This window comes from Oryzias latipes, chromosome 20, assembly GCF_053564925.1.
Source record: "Oryzias latipes strain Hd-rR chromosome 20, Olatipes_Hd-rR_3.1".
Taxonomy (NCBI): Eukaryota; Metazoa; Chordata; class Actinopteri; order Beloniformes; family Adrianichthyidae; genus Oryzias; species Oryzias latipes.
The window spans coordinates 21135297-21150208 of NC_136256.1; the positions used below are offsets into that span (position 1 = coordinate 21135297).

The window sequence follows — 14912 nt, forward strand, 5'->3', positions numbered from 1 at the left end:
AAGGTGACTTCATTTCCTGCACAGGAGAGCTACTTTTAAACCAGAGTTCAGCATTATGGGGTAAAATCTCCTGCCCAGAGGCCTGCCGCACACACACTGCTTGACACAAAGAACCAGGTCTTGGCAAATGGGAAACTTAACTTCTTTTACTAACCAAAGAATTAGAGCCTACTGGGAGAAATCTGAAATGAGAAAAAAGGCACTTTGTAGAAAGTTCTTCCAATAAGCCAGAACTAAGTTCCCTCCATTAAGGCCAGACACCACCTCCAAGAGTCACCCTGGCCTTTCCATCTTATTAGCATGGGTGTTGCCATAAATGAGAGAAAATATACTCTCCCAAAAATTGCTAAGTTCTTTGGCGCGTTCTCTAGAGAGAAAAAAAAAAGTCCTTATTGACTGAAGAAGTTCAGAAAGTTTTCCACTCTTTGATGTTTCTTCTGACTATTTTCAGCACAAAAAAACCTGTTACACAGTCTTTCATCAGGATAAATGTACGAGTCTGCATTCAGCGTTCAGCTTCAAGTGAGTGCTCAGTACGACCAACACACGAGCAAAAGCAGTTCATGAGAGTGAAATGATGCCTGCTGGATTTGATCCATTTAATTTATCACAGAGTTTTTCACAAATGAAAATGAGCTCTTTCAAAACTTCACATTTGAAGAAACCTTACACATCATTCGCTGATTGTTTGGCAATTTTGAGCAGCACTACACACCAGAACACTGATCTCCTAGATGATTAATCAGAATTGAGAGTCTTCTTAATGTCGTTCACTGTCAGATTCTTCTTTCTTGTCACCTTTCTTAAGTTTCTCTGTAGTTATTTAGTTGACTATTTTCATTGGTAGTATTGTTTTTTTGTTCTGATCTATTTAAAACATTGTTTTGTATATTCAGCTGCATCCTCCTCCTACCCTGCCAGATGATGAGCTGCATGTAGACAAAGGAAAGCATTGTTTGGGATTTCTGCTTGAGAGGCCCAACTGTCTTGTTGGTTCAGAATCCAGATTCTAAGGCAAACTGTGCCTTACCCGACCCTAATGAAAATTTAATGAAACTGCATGACACACAGGAGATAAACATTGGAAAGTCTAGAAACAGAGCTTAAAATGCTGACTTATTCATTAAAAGACTTGGAAACATGTAGTTGCACATTTGTGTAGTGGTTAGCACTCTCATCTCACAGCGTGAAGGCCCTGGTTCAAATCTCAGTCTGGAGTTTACATGTTCTCCATGTGCATGCATGGATTATCTTCGGGCACTCCGGCTTCCAAAAACATGAGTCATAGGTTAATTGAATACCCAAAATTGTCCCCTAGGTGTGAATATGATTATTTGTGGTTGTGTAGTCCTGCAACAGACTGGAGACCTGTCCAGGCTGTACCCCACCTTCACCCATAGGTCGCTGAGATAGGCTCCAGCAGTTAAGTGACTCCAGGGGGGATTCAGTTAGTTTAGATGATGGATGGACCTGATACTGTTTGTGTGAAAATGACACATTTCTTGGTTAAGTGACATTAGATGTCCTTCACAGATAACAACGTTGATCTGGATTATTTTTAAGTTTTAATATTTAATCATTAATCAAAAAGGAGAGAAAGTTTTAAATGCAGCCACATGAAGTTTCCACAAACACCTGCATCTCACGCATTTTATGCATCATGCATGCTTGTACATCTGCCACCTGCATCATTTGGTGAACTGTTCAACCACATTTAATAAATATTTATACAAAAGATTATACCATACATTAACCAGAGTTCTATATACCTTTAGGACAAAAACTCATAAACAAGCAGATAAAAACAACAAAAGACAGACATAAAGAAAGTGTGGAGCAATCTGGCAGAGAAATGTTTATCCAGCAAATCCTATTCAGCTGACACAACTTGTGCAGTGTTTCTTCAAGTAAGCATAAACCCAAACAGTTACATTTCCAGAAGCATCTCTTAACTGTAGTAAGAATAAGCATACGGGTGAGTTTAAAGGGTTTGAAGCGTTTGAAGCGTTTGAAGCATTTGAAGCGTGCCAACTAAAATACATGGTCTGAAAATGTGAAGAATCCCTCAGTCTTCCTCAAAAAGCCCAGTCCCTGACTTGTCTTAAAGAAGTAAATCAAAAACCAGACCAAAGAGGAAGCTGGCACCATCCTTAAGACCGCTGGGTAAGATCCTGAGCAGAAGACACTCAATAGATTCATCATTTACTGCTGGCAAGATCCACCAAGTGAGGTGGGGAAAAGGGTTGGGCTTTCTCTGCTCTGGTTGAGGCAGAGTAAAAGGTAGGAAGGGGTACGAGCATGCATGAAGCAGGAAACACGCGGCACAATGTAAAGACAGGGAGGTCCAGGAAGGAAGGAAATTCTGTGCAAAAAACCAGCCTGTGATACAAAGTTAATGCACCCTCTTCAGTGCAGGGGAGCACCAGAAAAGTGACCAGACACAGTGACACAAACCCTGACACGGTGAACTACAATCCCACATGAATCTCATATTTAAGTAAAAAATGTCCTTCAAACTAAATGGGGGAGGGGGGGTGCAAGTTTATTCATTATTAATCTGGGACTTTAGCTATAACTTTAAACAACAACATTTTTTTGCAAAGTACAAAACCATATAAAATATGCATAAAAAGTTACTTCACACAATGTTTTTAAAACTGGATTAGTCTAAGTTCTATGAACCACGGTTTTTCTATGAGATAAGGAGCTAATCACATTGTGCACACAAATGCAGCAGAATGCGATTACTGATAAAGCAGGAAGTTACAGGTGCATAAACTTTCAGAGGCAACTGGGAGGAGGATGAATATACATTTTAAAAAAGACAGGCTGCAAGGAAAAGTGACAAAAGTTAGTGGTGCTCTCAAGGTAAAAATATTAAATGCCTAATAGCAGTGACACGTTGATATGCAAGTCAGCAACTTCATGGGTTCAGGGGCCTCAAAAGGAAGGGCAGAAAAAAACTGTAGAATCTGTGCAAATGTTATTGGAAGAGGATCTCACCATGCATACCTTTCACCCCTTCCATGTTGTGCATTTGAGTTGACCTCCATGGAAATGTCAGCTTTTTGTTGAAATGTAAAAGAGTGCTGAACTGTAGCTCAATGGGTTGTCGTAATAAACTTAATTGAAGGAAAAACTTGATCTAATGGCGTGGCCCTCACAGGTTATTTCAACACCATTCCACTTGATAATGCTTTGAATACTTTTTACAGTTTGTTGGTGGAGCCGGCACACATTTTACACAAACAGTGTTTCAGTACTGGAATCTTATAATGAGGTTTTTCTTCTAAGTAAATATACCTTGTACCACCACCACTTGCTGAATGAAAACACTCAAACTTGGTGTTTGAACATTTCTCTTGCAAGGAAGAACGAGTCCATATAATCTATTAAAACTAATTGAGGGGCGGAGTTCTGTAAGGAGAATGTTGGTGCAAAAAAAGGGTTTTCATCTCAGTTCGCCTTTTACGGTTTTCATAAAAAGTGTAAAGCTAAAAAGGTTGCCCTTTTTCCCATGATTCCCTACTCATAGTCAAATAAGGAGAGATTGGATCGGCGTACAGGTTCGTTTGTTTCTAAAGCCACATATTTGTGATGTTTGCAGTAGAACTCTGTCCGAACAGGAACAAATAAACATGTATTGAGAACCGGTCAGCAGACACGGCACTCTTGGAGATAAGACCATATCAAGCTTCTTATCTGGACAACAGCTGTAAACAACCATTCAGTCGTGGAATGGGGGAACTAACAAGTTTTATCTATTGTGTAAGGGACTGGTAGGGGGTAGTGTCTTGCTGAATGGTGACAACCAGCAAACAGGCCCCTAAATTGGGACGACAGTGGCACAGGTGGTTGAGCGGGTCGTCCAATGATCGAAGGGTTGGCGGTTCGATCCCTGCTCCCACCAGCCAAAATGTCGTTGTGTCCCTGGGCAAGACACTTCACCCTCCTTGCCTCCAGTGTGGCTCCACTGGTGTGTGTATGCGCATGAATGATCCCGGTGATGGTCAGAGGGGCCGTAGGCGCGAAATGGCAGCCACGCCTCTGTCAGTCTGCCCCAGGGCAGCTGTGGCTACAACCATAGCTTACCATCACCAAGTATGAATGAGGAGTGAATGAATAATGGACACACTGTAAGCGCTTTGGGTGTCTTGAAAAGCGCAGATAAATCCAATCCATTATTATTATTAAAGAAACCAGTGAATCACATCAACTCACTTAATATCCACTGACTGTTTTGGTAGCAGACAAATAGATTCATGTACTGTACGTCTTTGCTTTCCTCGTCTGAGCTGGCATCCGCCTCAAACTGTACAGCTGGATAGCTCCAATATTGCACCGGTAATGTTAGGTTGGAAGTGTGATGCGCCGTAAGTTAGCGGGAAAGTGTGTAAACAGATAGCTCTCAGTTATGGGTGATGAGGAGGGGGGTGGGGATGCTCTGCGGTAACAGTCCAGAGTCAGAGTCAGAGTCGAATTTCTCATGAACTACCGCCGCTCCGCAGAAACTATAACACAGGTTTTTTGTTTTTTTTTTGGCCATAAACGACACTCAGAGTTAAAAGGCCCCTGGGAACGGTTTTTAAAGGATTTTAAAAAAGGCTCAAAAGATTATTGGAGTGGGTCTTTAAACATTTGTGTTTTGTAGTTGTATAGAGAATATTTCAATAAGGCTACAGCACTTTGTATCAAACCTGCAAAAATGTGTAAATATTTGGCATTCTTTCTTGCTGCATAATCCCCTTAAAATGCATAACATTTAAAATTTTGTATTTCATTGATAACAGAATATTCTGGCCTTATTTCCATCATCCTGGACAAAGGAAAAAGCTGAATACTGCCAGGACATCTGCTTGATTAACAGGCAGGAAAGAGATAGGAACAACAGGCTGTAACCTTTAGGATCATCCATAGCGTGACCAGAGGATATGACCCTTGACCTGACCCCCGCCAGGAGGACTTTCCATGGGTCAAACGTTACACGCACAAGAAAAACCCTCTTGGTTCTACAACTTCTGCTAAAGCAGCTATTCCATCAAGGACGTTTTTTTTTTTTTTTTAATCCATAGAGAGTGAAAGAGAACCTCCAAACACAAACAACGTTGGCTTGAGCTGCTGGGTCTCGAGGTGCCATTAAATACTCATTTTCTGTTTTCTCCATTATGCCTGAATTTTCAACTTCCTGCATCTCCATTTTCAAAGACATGCATATTGACCCTTTTCTCCCATAAATCCCAGGAACCACTGACCACAATATTCGAATGCTTTTCTATCAGGAAAAAGATGGTGATTTTGCAGCACTGCTAATTTCAAAACACTCTTTTCAAAAACAGATTTGATTCACGCGATTAACATTTTTTAAACATTACATTCATTTACTCTGTTTGAGAAAGAGAAGGCAGCAGCAAAGGGACCACTTGATGTACTGCAGGGGCTCTTTGGAATATATTGAGTCAAGTTCTGGCTCAGATCTCGCTCCAGGTTCGGGACATTGAAGACTGTTGGATTCCCTGTCCTAAGAGGTTATCGTACGAGCCCTCTGTGACTGCTCTAAGAAAAGCATTTCCTCTGACAGTCTGAGCAAGAAATCTGTGAGCATCTGTTTACGCTTCATTTTGATTTGTTCTTCTCATTGCACCACTTGCTAAGAGCAACTGTTATTTCACTGTAGCTGTCCAACATAAACACCAGCATCCACCATTTATCTGGAGCTAAATTTGTTCATTATGTAAAACGGAGGAGATTTCTCAGACAACTTTCCTGGAGCTTTCCAACTACAGGGACATTACTGTTGACATTTAGTGGTGGATCCAAATCCAAAAAGGATTTCTAGGAAAATCTATTCTCCCAACTTTGAATATTTCATCTTTCTGTTTTCCCACAAGAGAAAGAATATCACAGACAATGGGCTGAGGCTGTCCTGGGACACGTAGACTCTAATCATCCACTGCTCTCCACTGCTACAACGGATCCCACAGATCAGCAGCAACAAAAATCAGCTCTTCAGTTCAACTTTGCCAACTGACCAGAGCCTCATTGTTCTGCAACATTTCCTAACCTCAGAGGAATTCCTCCTCCAGGAAATATGGCTAAGAAGAAAGGCACAGAGCCCAGGAGCTCCCAGAGAGAACAGCCCCCTTCCCTTTACCCTCCTGCAGGCTATATCTACTGTGGGATCACAAATCGCTTCCCTTTCACCCCTCTGGAAGCTCTCTCTACATGTTGGTTCCCAGAAACCTCTGGATTAGAACCCCCAGGTCCCATACAGAGGGGGAGGTAGCATTTTGACCTCAGGACACACAGATTGGTGTTGTTTTAAACTGCCTCATGCAGTGGAAGTGGCAGGGTCCAATGTGTGATTCTCTGGTCAGATGATAGTCTTAAAAGTGACCCTGCTCCACAGTGGGGCTACTCTTTGATCGTCTCTAGTGTCTCCTCTGTGGGACTTCCAAGAAGATGCAGCAGCAGATAAGATTTGCTCATCTCACAGCCATGTCGTCTAGAACAGAGCTGACCAGAGCTTCTTTGCACTGTTCCATCTCAAACTGATGCTTCCTTCCATCTTGACTTTCCCAGCCAGAATCCTTGTGAGGATCAGGCAGTTTTGGTGGGAATATCAGCTCCATCACAGCGGGGAAGATAAAGGATGGATGGCTGCATTCAAGGACACATTCCCCAGTGCAAGCCCCACCTCTTCTCTTCCTCTGACAAAAAACAGTTGGCGATCCCTTCTTCTGACAGAAGCGCATTCTGCTTTAAGCTTGTGGATTGCGTTTTTTGTTAACCATGAGGCTCACGACTTCTGCAATCCTGCAGATGTGTGGTCAACTCCGACGGTTTTCATTTGAGTCCACCTGTACTGCCTCCGGCAAGACTCGCGCCATATGGAGTTGATGAGGCAGCATATGCCTTCAGCATGTGATTTTTATGCTCTGTGGCAAGTGGGGTAATTGTGGGATGGAGTCATAACAAGCGCAGCACTAGACAGGAGTTAGCTGCTTGGGTGTGACAAATTCACTTAGGGGAAAAAAAGTTATTATACAATTTTCTGGGTTAATTTGAGCTTAGTATTCCATAACTGTTGGTGCCATCTGTTTCAGAGGAATTAACCTTAACATGTGTGCACAACTTAAGACCCTATCTATCTATCTATCTATCTATCTATCTATACATTTGGTGGTTTGGCATGACTTTTTCTTCTCCCTCTGGTGAACATAGAATCACCACACAAGCCCCTCCAGTGTGGGAAATGTCAAATAACCTCATGTGAGTCTTAAACATCCCATGAGCAGCCTCAGAAGAGGATTAAAGGGGACACCGACCGTGCAGTGCCTCTTTGTGCCTGCCCCTCCAATTTCACACTTGCAAGCTGCAGGGGATAAGATCTCCATCATGCAGAAGATTGGAGCAAAGTGCTGCAGATATCTCTATAATAGTTGCATACACTTCTAGAGCAGGAAAAGTTGGGTTTTTGCTCTGCAGCCTGCTGCAGCGTGCATACTAAACTGGTGCATTTATAACCCCCCACCACCGCCAAAAAAATGCACTTTGCGCTGATTTCACGGGTGTCGATACTCACCGAGAGGAACTCCAGCGTTCCGACGTAATCCCGTTCTGTCTTCAGGAGTTCGTTCAGGACGCAGACGCGCAGCCGCAGCTGTTTCTCCAGGTCCTTGCCGCTCTCGGCTCTGTGCTCGTTCCTGCTCTCTTCGGTCATTTTTAGGGCTTTTAAAAGTGAACAAGTTGCTTGTTTTGTCTCCGCGGCTAACGGTCTCACATCACAAAGCGGGATGCAGGGAGGGCAAAAAAAAGTTCCTAAAGTCGAGGAGCAACCGGTGTCTGAGCTTCTTTGACTCCTCCACGAGCAGAAGAAAAGTCTTACTGAGTGTCGGGATTTTATTTTTTATTTTTTAATAAAGTCATCAAACAGTGAGAAATTAAGCGGCTAACAATGCTGCGACAGCAGTCCGATTAAAGTTGAGTCCATGTGTCTCCTTGGACCTTCATCCTGTCCCAGCCTCCTCCAAAGCGCATTAAAGTGTGGACCAGAGTCAAGCTAGACGGAGACTGGGGGTGACTTCCGTTTGGGGCTGTCAGAATAAAGCGGAAAGCGCCACGAAAGCGGGTTTGTTCTTGCAATGCGGTCTTCGCGTAAACACCGGTAATTTATTTTGAAAAGACAACAACTTTGTTTGACCTTCTCTGTACTTACAGAATAAAATAAATTTGGGAAATTAACTCTGTGTGGGACAAGAATTTGATTAAAACGCAGTGAAAACACGATTAGAGAAAAAAGAAGTTACCATGTATTTGGAATGGTGTTTTTTTGCAGTTTCCTACATTTTGGAAAAGCAATTCTTTACTAATAATATGTTAAGATATATATTTTTCATCATTCCAATCTTTCTCTTCTTTTACTTCAACAGTGTTATCTTCAACAATATAGCCTAATTACTGGAAAAAATAAAGAGCATGCTTTAAAGTCAGAAAGACTAAAATTGCCTGATTATTATCAATAAAATATAAACAAAGTTCATATGGTTTATGAGCCATTTTTAAATTCTTGGCTTCAAGACATTTAAAATCAAATAATACTTTTTATAACCTCAATAACATAACGCTTTTTGGGATAAGAATTTACATTTTCTGTACAAATCTATAATGTACTTCAAAACGCCTCATATACACAATGTTAGGGTCCAATCTTTTCTTTACTAGCAAATTACAACAAAAATCAGATTATGTAATGTCAGTCTTTACTCATATAGTGGATTAAAAAAATTGTCTAAATATTGTCTCCACTTTTACTTTATTGACTCATGTTCAGGCTGGACTTTTGTAAATTAAAAGATTTGAAAAATGAAAGATATTTCAGAAAAAGTATGGTACTGACAAAATAACCAATAAGACCTCTCTGCTTTAATTGTTTATGCTTTTATCTTTTCCCAAAGATGAAAGTTACAGAAAACAACATTTTAAATCAATAAACTGATATTCTGTGGCAACCTATGCTCTATTCTTGATTTGTTCTGTGTAGCATCAGGGGAGTTACTGAATCCCTGTTACTTCATGACAGAGAACCCTGGGCAGTTTATCAGTCCCAGTGCAGGACCGCACAAAGACGTACACACTCACATTAATTCCTAATAAGCAATTTAGTCACCAATCAACATGTGCTGTCTGAGCACATTCACACATGGGAATAACTTAAAAATTCCACACAGAAATTAGCCAGCCAGGATTCAAACCTGGTCTTCTTTTGAGGGTCCTAACCACTACACCAAAATGTAATGCCAATATTCTTTATTTAAAGCAAAAATATTTCTTTAGCTAAAGTATAGGCTGGTTTGCCTCAACTTTCCTCTGTTTGCAAAAGAGCTCTCACATTTCCAGACCTAAATGTCAGTTGTGCTCTGAAGTTTAAATTCTTCATCTGCATGGAGGTGATCTGAAAAATTGGCTCCAATAACAAATTTAAATCAAAAAACCCTGCAGAACTGAAGACGCTTTATCTAAAAAAAAAAAAAGTATTTATATTATTGGAAAAAATCAGAGAACTCAATTCTATTCAAACAAAGAAACACTTTGGTCATGTCAGCACAGAGGCAATGGTCCTGAATCTGCAGGAAAAAAGAAATGAAATATTTGCCAATATGGAACAAACCTGAAACAAAAAATATTTTTTTAAATTGTTGTTTAGGAAGAAAATCAAAAAGAAGAAACACACTCCTGGACAATTTTTCATAAAATGCAGCTTGTATTTTTCAGTGACTTTCAGATTAATCCCATTCTAACTCCGAGTCTCAGCTCTTGACCAGGCCTCTCCATTGACTGCCCCTTTGTTTTAGTTTCCTCACTAAGAGCGTGCAGACACAGAATCCAAAACACTTACTTTCAGAGGAAGTGAGACACAGGTGGTCAGGCAAACAGAGAAAATGAGTTTCCAGTTGTGTTGAGATCTGTGCAAGACTGGAAGGAAACAGAAAAAACTCCATGTTGTTCTTTTTATTGTGTTACTTAGAACAGTTGATTTGAGAGATTTTCTGCTCTATTTTCATTGCATAATTGATTTTAACTGCTAAATAGTTAAATAGCTGTAATTTTATGTTGTGAGTCAATGGGCTCTGCCTTTGGGATAACAGTTTTTCTAGACAATTTGAACTAATAATTGTGATGTTCTTTCTAATTATTTAGAAAAAGAAATATCCCATCGAATGGAAGTGTGCTAGCTGTACCTGCACAAACTGCTGTGAGGCAAATTGTTCAAGCAAACCTCTACAAACTATGACATCTAATTAATCAGGCTTTAATCAGGACATAATTTCCTCTTACTGAGCTGAACACTTATTGGAGCTCCTCTGACTCTCAGCTCTCACTCCAGGGCTGAACGAGTTTCTTGCAGGTGAAGCGTCTCTGTTTTGCATTAGAAAACAGCCAGGGTAATTTGGTGCAAATGTAAACATGCTTGCCCCTTAAACAATCTTTTAAAAATGTTTTACTGGAGTGGAGATAATAAGGCAGAGTATAACATGTAGAACAGACTGTGAGGTTGTCACTGAGGGAGTTCTGCTGTGAGTTTGGGTCCAACATTGTCTGCAGAGACTAGAAAAACAAGGAGGGTGGCCCACTTTACCAGCACCAGAGGGAGAGTTTATTTAGCTACTGTAGGTCTCAGTTGTGGTTCGTTTTGTTTAGTGAGTTGTGGATTGGCCCTTGAATCGGAATAAATCTTGACCTGCACCATCCTCTGGTGGTCATGTGAGGTACTACATATTTTAACACCCAGCAAGTAGAGGTATTAGGTTGTACTGTGCCTTAGCGGCCACTAGAGGGCAGTGTTGATTTTTGCATTCATGCAGACATGGGGGGGGGGGGACTCAAACCTGGGGGAAATTAATTTAGTGGATTATTGGTGACATTTGCAGAAATAAAAAGCTTAATTGAAGTTTTAGGGTCACAGGTCAGGTGAATTTATGGAGTATTACTTTTTATTATGACTTGATCTGCAAAAATAACACCACTCATATGTAATTTAGTTTAATCTTTATGAATTGGGAAATGCTGCCAAGACTTCTCCTATTCTTATACCTGGGTGAAATTGAGTCATCATGCATGAAACACTTTAGTGCTTGCATGGAAACATGAAACACAAGGGGTGATAACAGTGTTAATTTACGCTGATGCAAACATTACTTTTGTGCAGATGCTTTACAGTTACGTGATCAGTTCATAGCAGCAAAAACCAAACATAGCTCACAGGTGGACCCTTATTGGGTAGCGTTCACATATTTTTGTGATTTTAGCACACAAAGCAGCAGAAAACAAGTACAACAGCCTATCCATAAATCCATCCTCATTTCCAGCTGAATCCCTTTCGGGGTCACGGGGCGGCTGGAACCAGCTACCATTGGTTGAAGGCGGGGGACGCTCTAAACAGGTCGCCAGTCTGTTGCAGGGCAACACACACTCACATGCACACAGGAAAAAGTTAGAGAAACCACTACAAGACATGTTTTTGGACTGTGAGGGAAAGTCGTGTGAGACAACCAATACATGCATGAGGAGAAAATGAAAACTCCTACAACAGCTTATGTAAATGTATCAGAAAAGGGGTTCTTTAATGGGTAAAAATACAACATTTCTCCAAAGTATCAAATCTTCTGTTACATTAACAGCATTCTTCTCAGCTTGTAGCTCCAGCAGTTCACAATCAGTGCATTGTGCTAAATGTGCTTCAGTTTTTCTAGCAGTGGTGCGTAACAAAAGAAAAAGATAAGCAGTGCAACAAATTCCTGGTAAGTTTCTGACACAGACTGGCTCAATTGACTGCACGGGTTTTGTTTAAGGCATTTGACTTTTTTTCTTTTTTTTAGTGATCTTAGATGGTACTGAAAACCCCAAAATACATTTTTCATTTCGAATTTTTCTACAGACTCAGTGACAAATGACAACACATGATTCTCTCACTGCTCACTGCAAACATCTTCTCCATAACAAGGAAATATAAATATTAAAATGCAATAAAGTTTGTTTTTGAAAAGTATAATAAAATGTAAAGACAAACATGAAACTCAGATGACTTTAAATGGTAAATACAAAAGTCATATTCATCTCTGTAATTCTGTTTAAGTCAAGAAGGGCCCAAGTCCAGAGACTTTAGTTTGCTAGTCCTCTGAAATTATATCTTATTTATTAAGATAGAAGGTTGTCATAAAACTCTTAGTCATGGGGCAACATTGGTGCAGAGGTAGAGTGGTCAACCTGGTCTGGTTACCCTTGCCTATGTCAGATCTCAAAGTATGCATGGGAAAGACCCTACATGGTGGTCCATCAGTGTGTGAATGCATGTATGAGTGTCTGGAACTATAACCATAGCGCCTGGAGATGTGACACAGCTAGAAAAGTGCACAATAAGTAGAGGCCAGTCACCAGTTAACTGAAACATTAGCATAGGAAGTTGATAAACTGAAGCCAATAAAAAGAATGCAACCACAACACCTCTCACTATGTGGGTTTCTGAAACTCAATTTGCCCAACAATAATAAAAAAGAAACCTTGTTAAATCCTAGTGATTTGATTTTTTTTCCAACACTACATTTAAAGTAAATTTACTTTTTCACTACTTTTTCAGTGAACCAGAAATGACAAAATGTGACTTTTTCATGTTACTTTTATCCTTCTTACATTTTTTTTAAAATTTAGAAACATATTTTACCTACATTTTGACTGTTCCTGAGGACCTTTTAAAAAATACATAAATAAACCCTTCAGTTCTCTATTTGGGACCCCTGTCTTCTACCTTAAACTTGTCCAGTTTGCCTGGTTTTATATCACCACACTAAATTCTTACCAATCAAGGAGCATTTTTTGCTAATCTTAATAAATGTGAGAGCTAAGATGAAAAAACCTCTTTGGGCCTGCTGTTCTAAGATTGCTGGGGTTCATCTTAAAAAGATGCTCAGTCCTTCGTTTTGCTGTAGACCGCATCCCAGAGCCTGAAACATGTACCACACAGCCAGGAAAGCAGTCCAGAGTAAAGAAAACAACATCAAACTGACTCCAGGCGGTGCCATGCATCACGGTACCCAACATGTGCCTAATGTAAAAAACACTACTCTGCCAGTTCTCCCTGTAGGTCTCTGAACATGATATCCATAGAAGAAAAAAAACATCATTTTATGAATGTGTGCCTGTGTGTGCAGCTGTCAGTGCAGCTCAGACACACTTTTTTCTTAATAGTTTCATGTTTTTCTTGCTTTTTAAAACACTTACTGCAGGACCTCCAGTATTGGAAAACATGACACGCTGAATTTTGAGTTTGTTGAAACTTTCTGAGGATGTTTGAATCACATTCAACACAAATTGCTTTACATGCAATAGAAACGTGGATAGTAACATTAAAGTTGGGGCAGAAATGAAACCTATTTCCTACATTTAATTTTAGAGTTTTACTTTTTAAACAAAGCAAATTTGGTTTCAGAAAATTATTTAAAAAGACTAAACTTTGTGTTTAGGTTAAAACCGGAAAGGGCAGGAGGTATTAAAGAAAAACAGAAGACCTGTTATTTTCTGATCTGGTCAGGGTTAACACAAAAACCTTTTCATCAATATACTATTTCTGCTTAAAACTCTAAAACAGATTCATGATAAAGCAACCATCATGACTAATACCTTAAATGTGCTGAATAGTTTCTTGGATTTTGCTTTTTAAATCACTTACCGTCAAGACCTCCATATTGGACACGCTAAATTTAAAGTCTGATGAGACTTTCTGAGGATGTTTGGATTGCATTCATACTAAAAAAAACACCTCTTTGTATGCAATGGAAACATGGGAACTCAAATCAGACTTAGGGGAAAACCGAAACCGGTCTCCTAAATATAATTTCATATTCTCTTTTCAAAATTAAAGCAGATTTGGTTTTAGGAAATCATTTAAAAAAAAGACTGAAGTGTGTGTGTTACTGTTAGAACTATACATAAAATAAAAGGTAGCTGGGTAAAAAGCAGATGATCTGTTATCTGCTTTTTTATCAGCTGAATGTCAGGGTTGACACAACACATTTTCACTGGGTGTGTGAATACATTTACTTAAAGCTCTTAAACAAATATATGATTTGATCATATCTCAATGTGCTCTTATACGTCATTATTGCCATTTTATTCTAAACCCGTGAGATAAAACAGCAGCCTTTCTGAAGTGTAATTGGAGACAACTTGTTTCATCCCTCCTTTCTTTCAGCAAGCGCACAGCGCTGCGTCTGTTTGGAAGCGGGGCCGAAAGGGTGTGTTTGGAGAACTTTTGTACAGTAATTGGTGCAAAACAGGTGGCCCACTGTTGACACCAGAGAGAAGCATGAGAAAAATGTGCTGCCGTGCACTCACAAAAGGAAGAGGCAGGCGGTTGACTTAAACATTTAATCACCGTGTTGGGTGATAAGTGGAGGATCAAACGGAGGCACGAAGGCTGGAATAAAAGGAAAAGTCCTCTCCAGCTCCACAGAGGAATTCCAGCAGGGTGCGAGCCAACTGAGGTCGTAGTTGACAGACTCAGGAGCTCAGCTAACAAAATTAGGCGACTTTGACCTCTAGGTTAGATTTCTTCTACTCGTCACTTATTTGTGTTTAGGTTTTTATGCAAAAAAACAAGTTTAAAGAGACTAATAGCCACAGTAAATGATTTATACGAGGATGTTGTTCCTTTCCCCGAGTGATAAAACTTCCAGATACATTTGTTTTGAGTGATATCAATAAAGCAGGTTGTATTTAACGAATACAACTTAAAAAATACTAATAATATCTCCTTTTTTACGCATTGGCAGCAATGCAAAGGCGCGTATTTACTTTTGCTCGTGCAAATGTGTGCACAAATCTTTCTCTTGGCGCTCAAGGAGGGATGGAGTTTTGAC

General features: G+C 40.0%; 1 protein-coding gene across 2 annotated transcripts in view; it reads right to left on the minus strand.

Moving 5' to 3' along the window:
* prex2 (phosphatidylinositol-3,4,5-trisphosphate-dependent Rac exchange factor 2) overlaps nucleotides 1-8056 on the minus strand; it is a 94225-nt gene extending 86169 nt beyond the window's left edge. For both annotated transcript variants that reach the window (XM_023949895.2, XM_078938683.1), the window contains exon 1: nucleotides 7583-8056. In XM_023949895.2, the coding sequence (XP_023805663.1) occupies nucleotides 7583-7720 (138 nt within the window). In that variant the 5' untranslated portion in view covers nucleotides 7721-8056. The remainder of the gene's footprint in view (nucleotides 1-7582) is intronic.
* Nucleotides 8057-14912: the final 6856 nt, after the last annotated feature.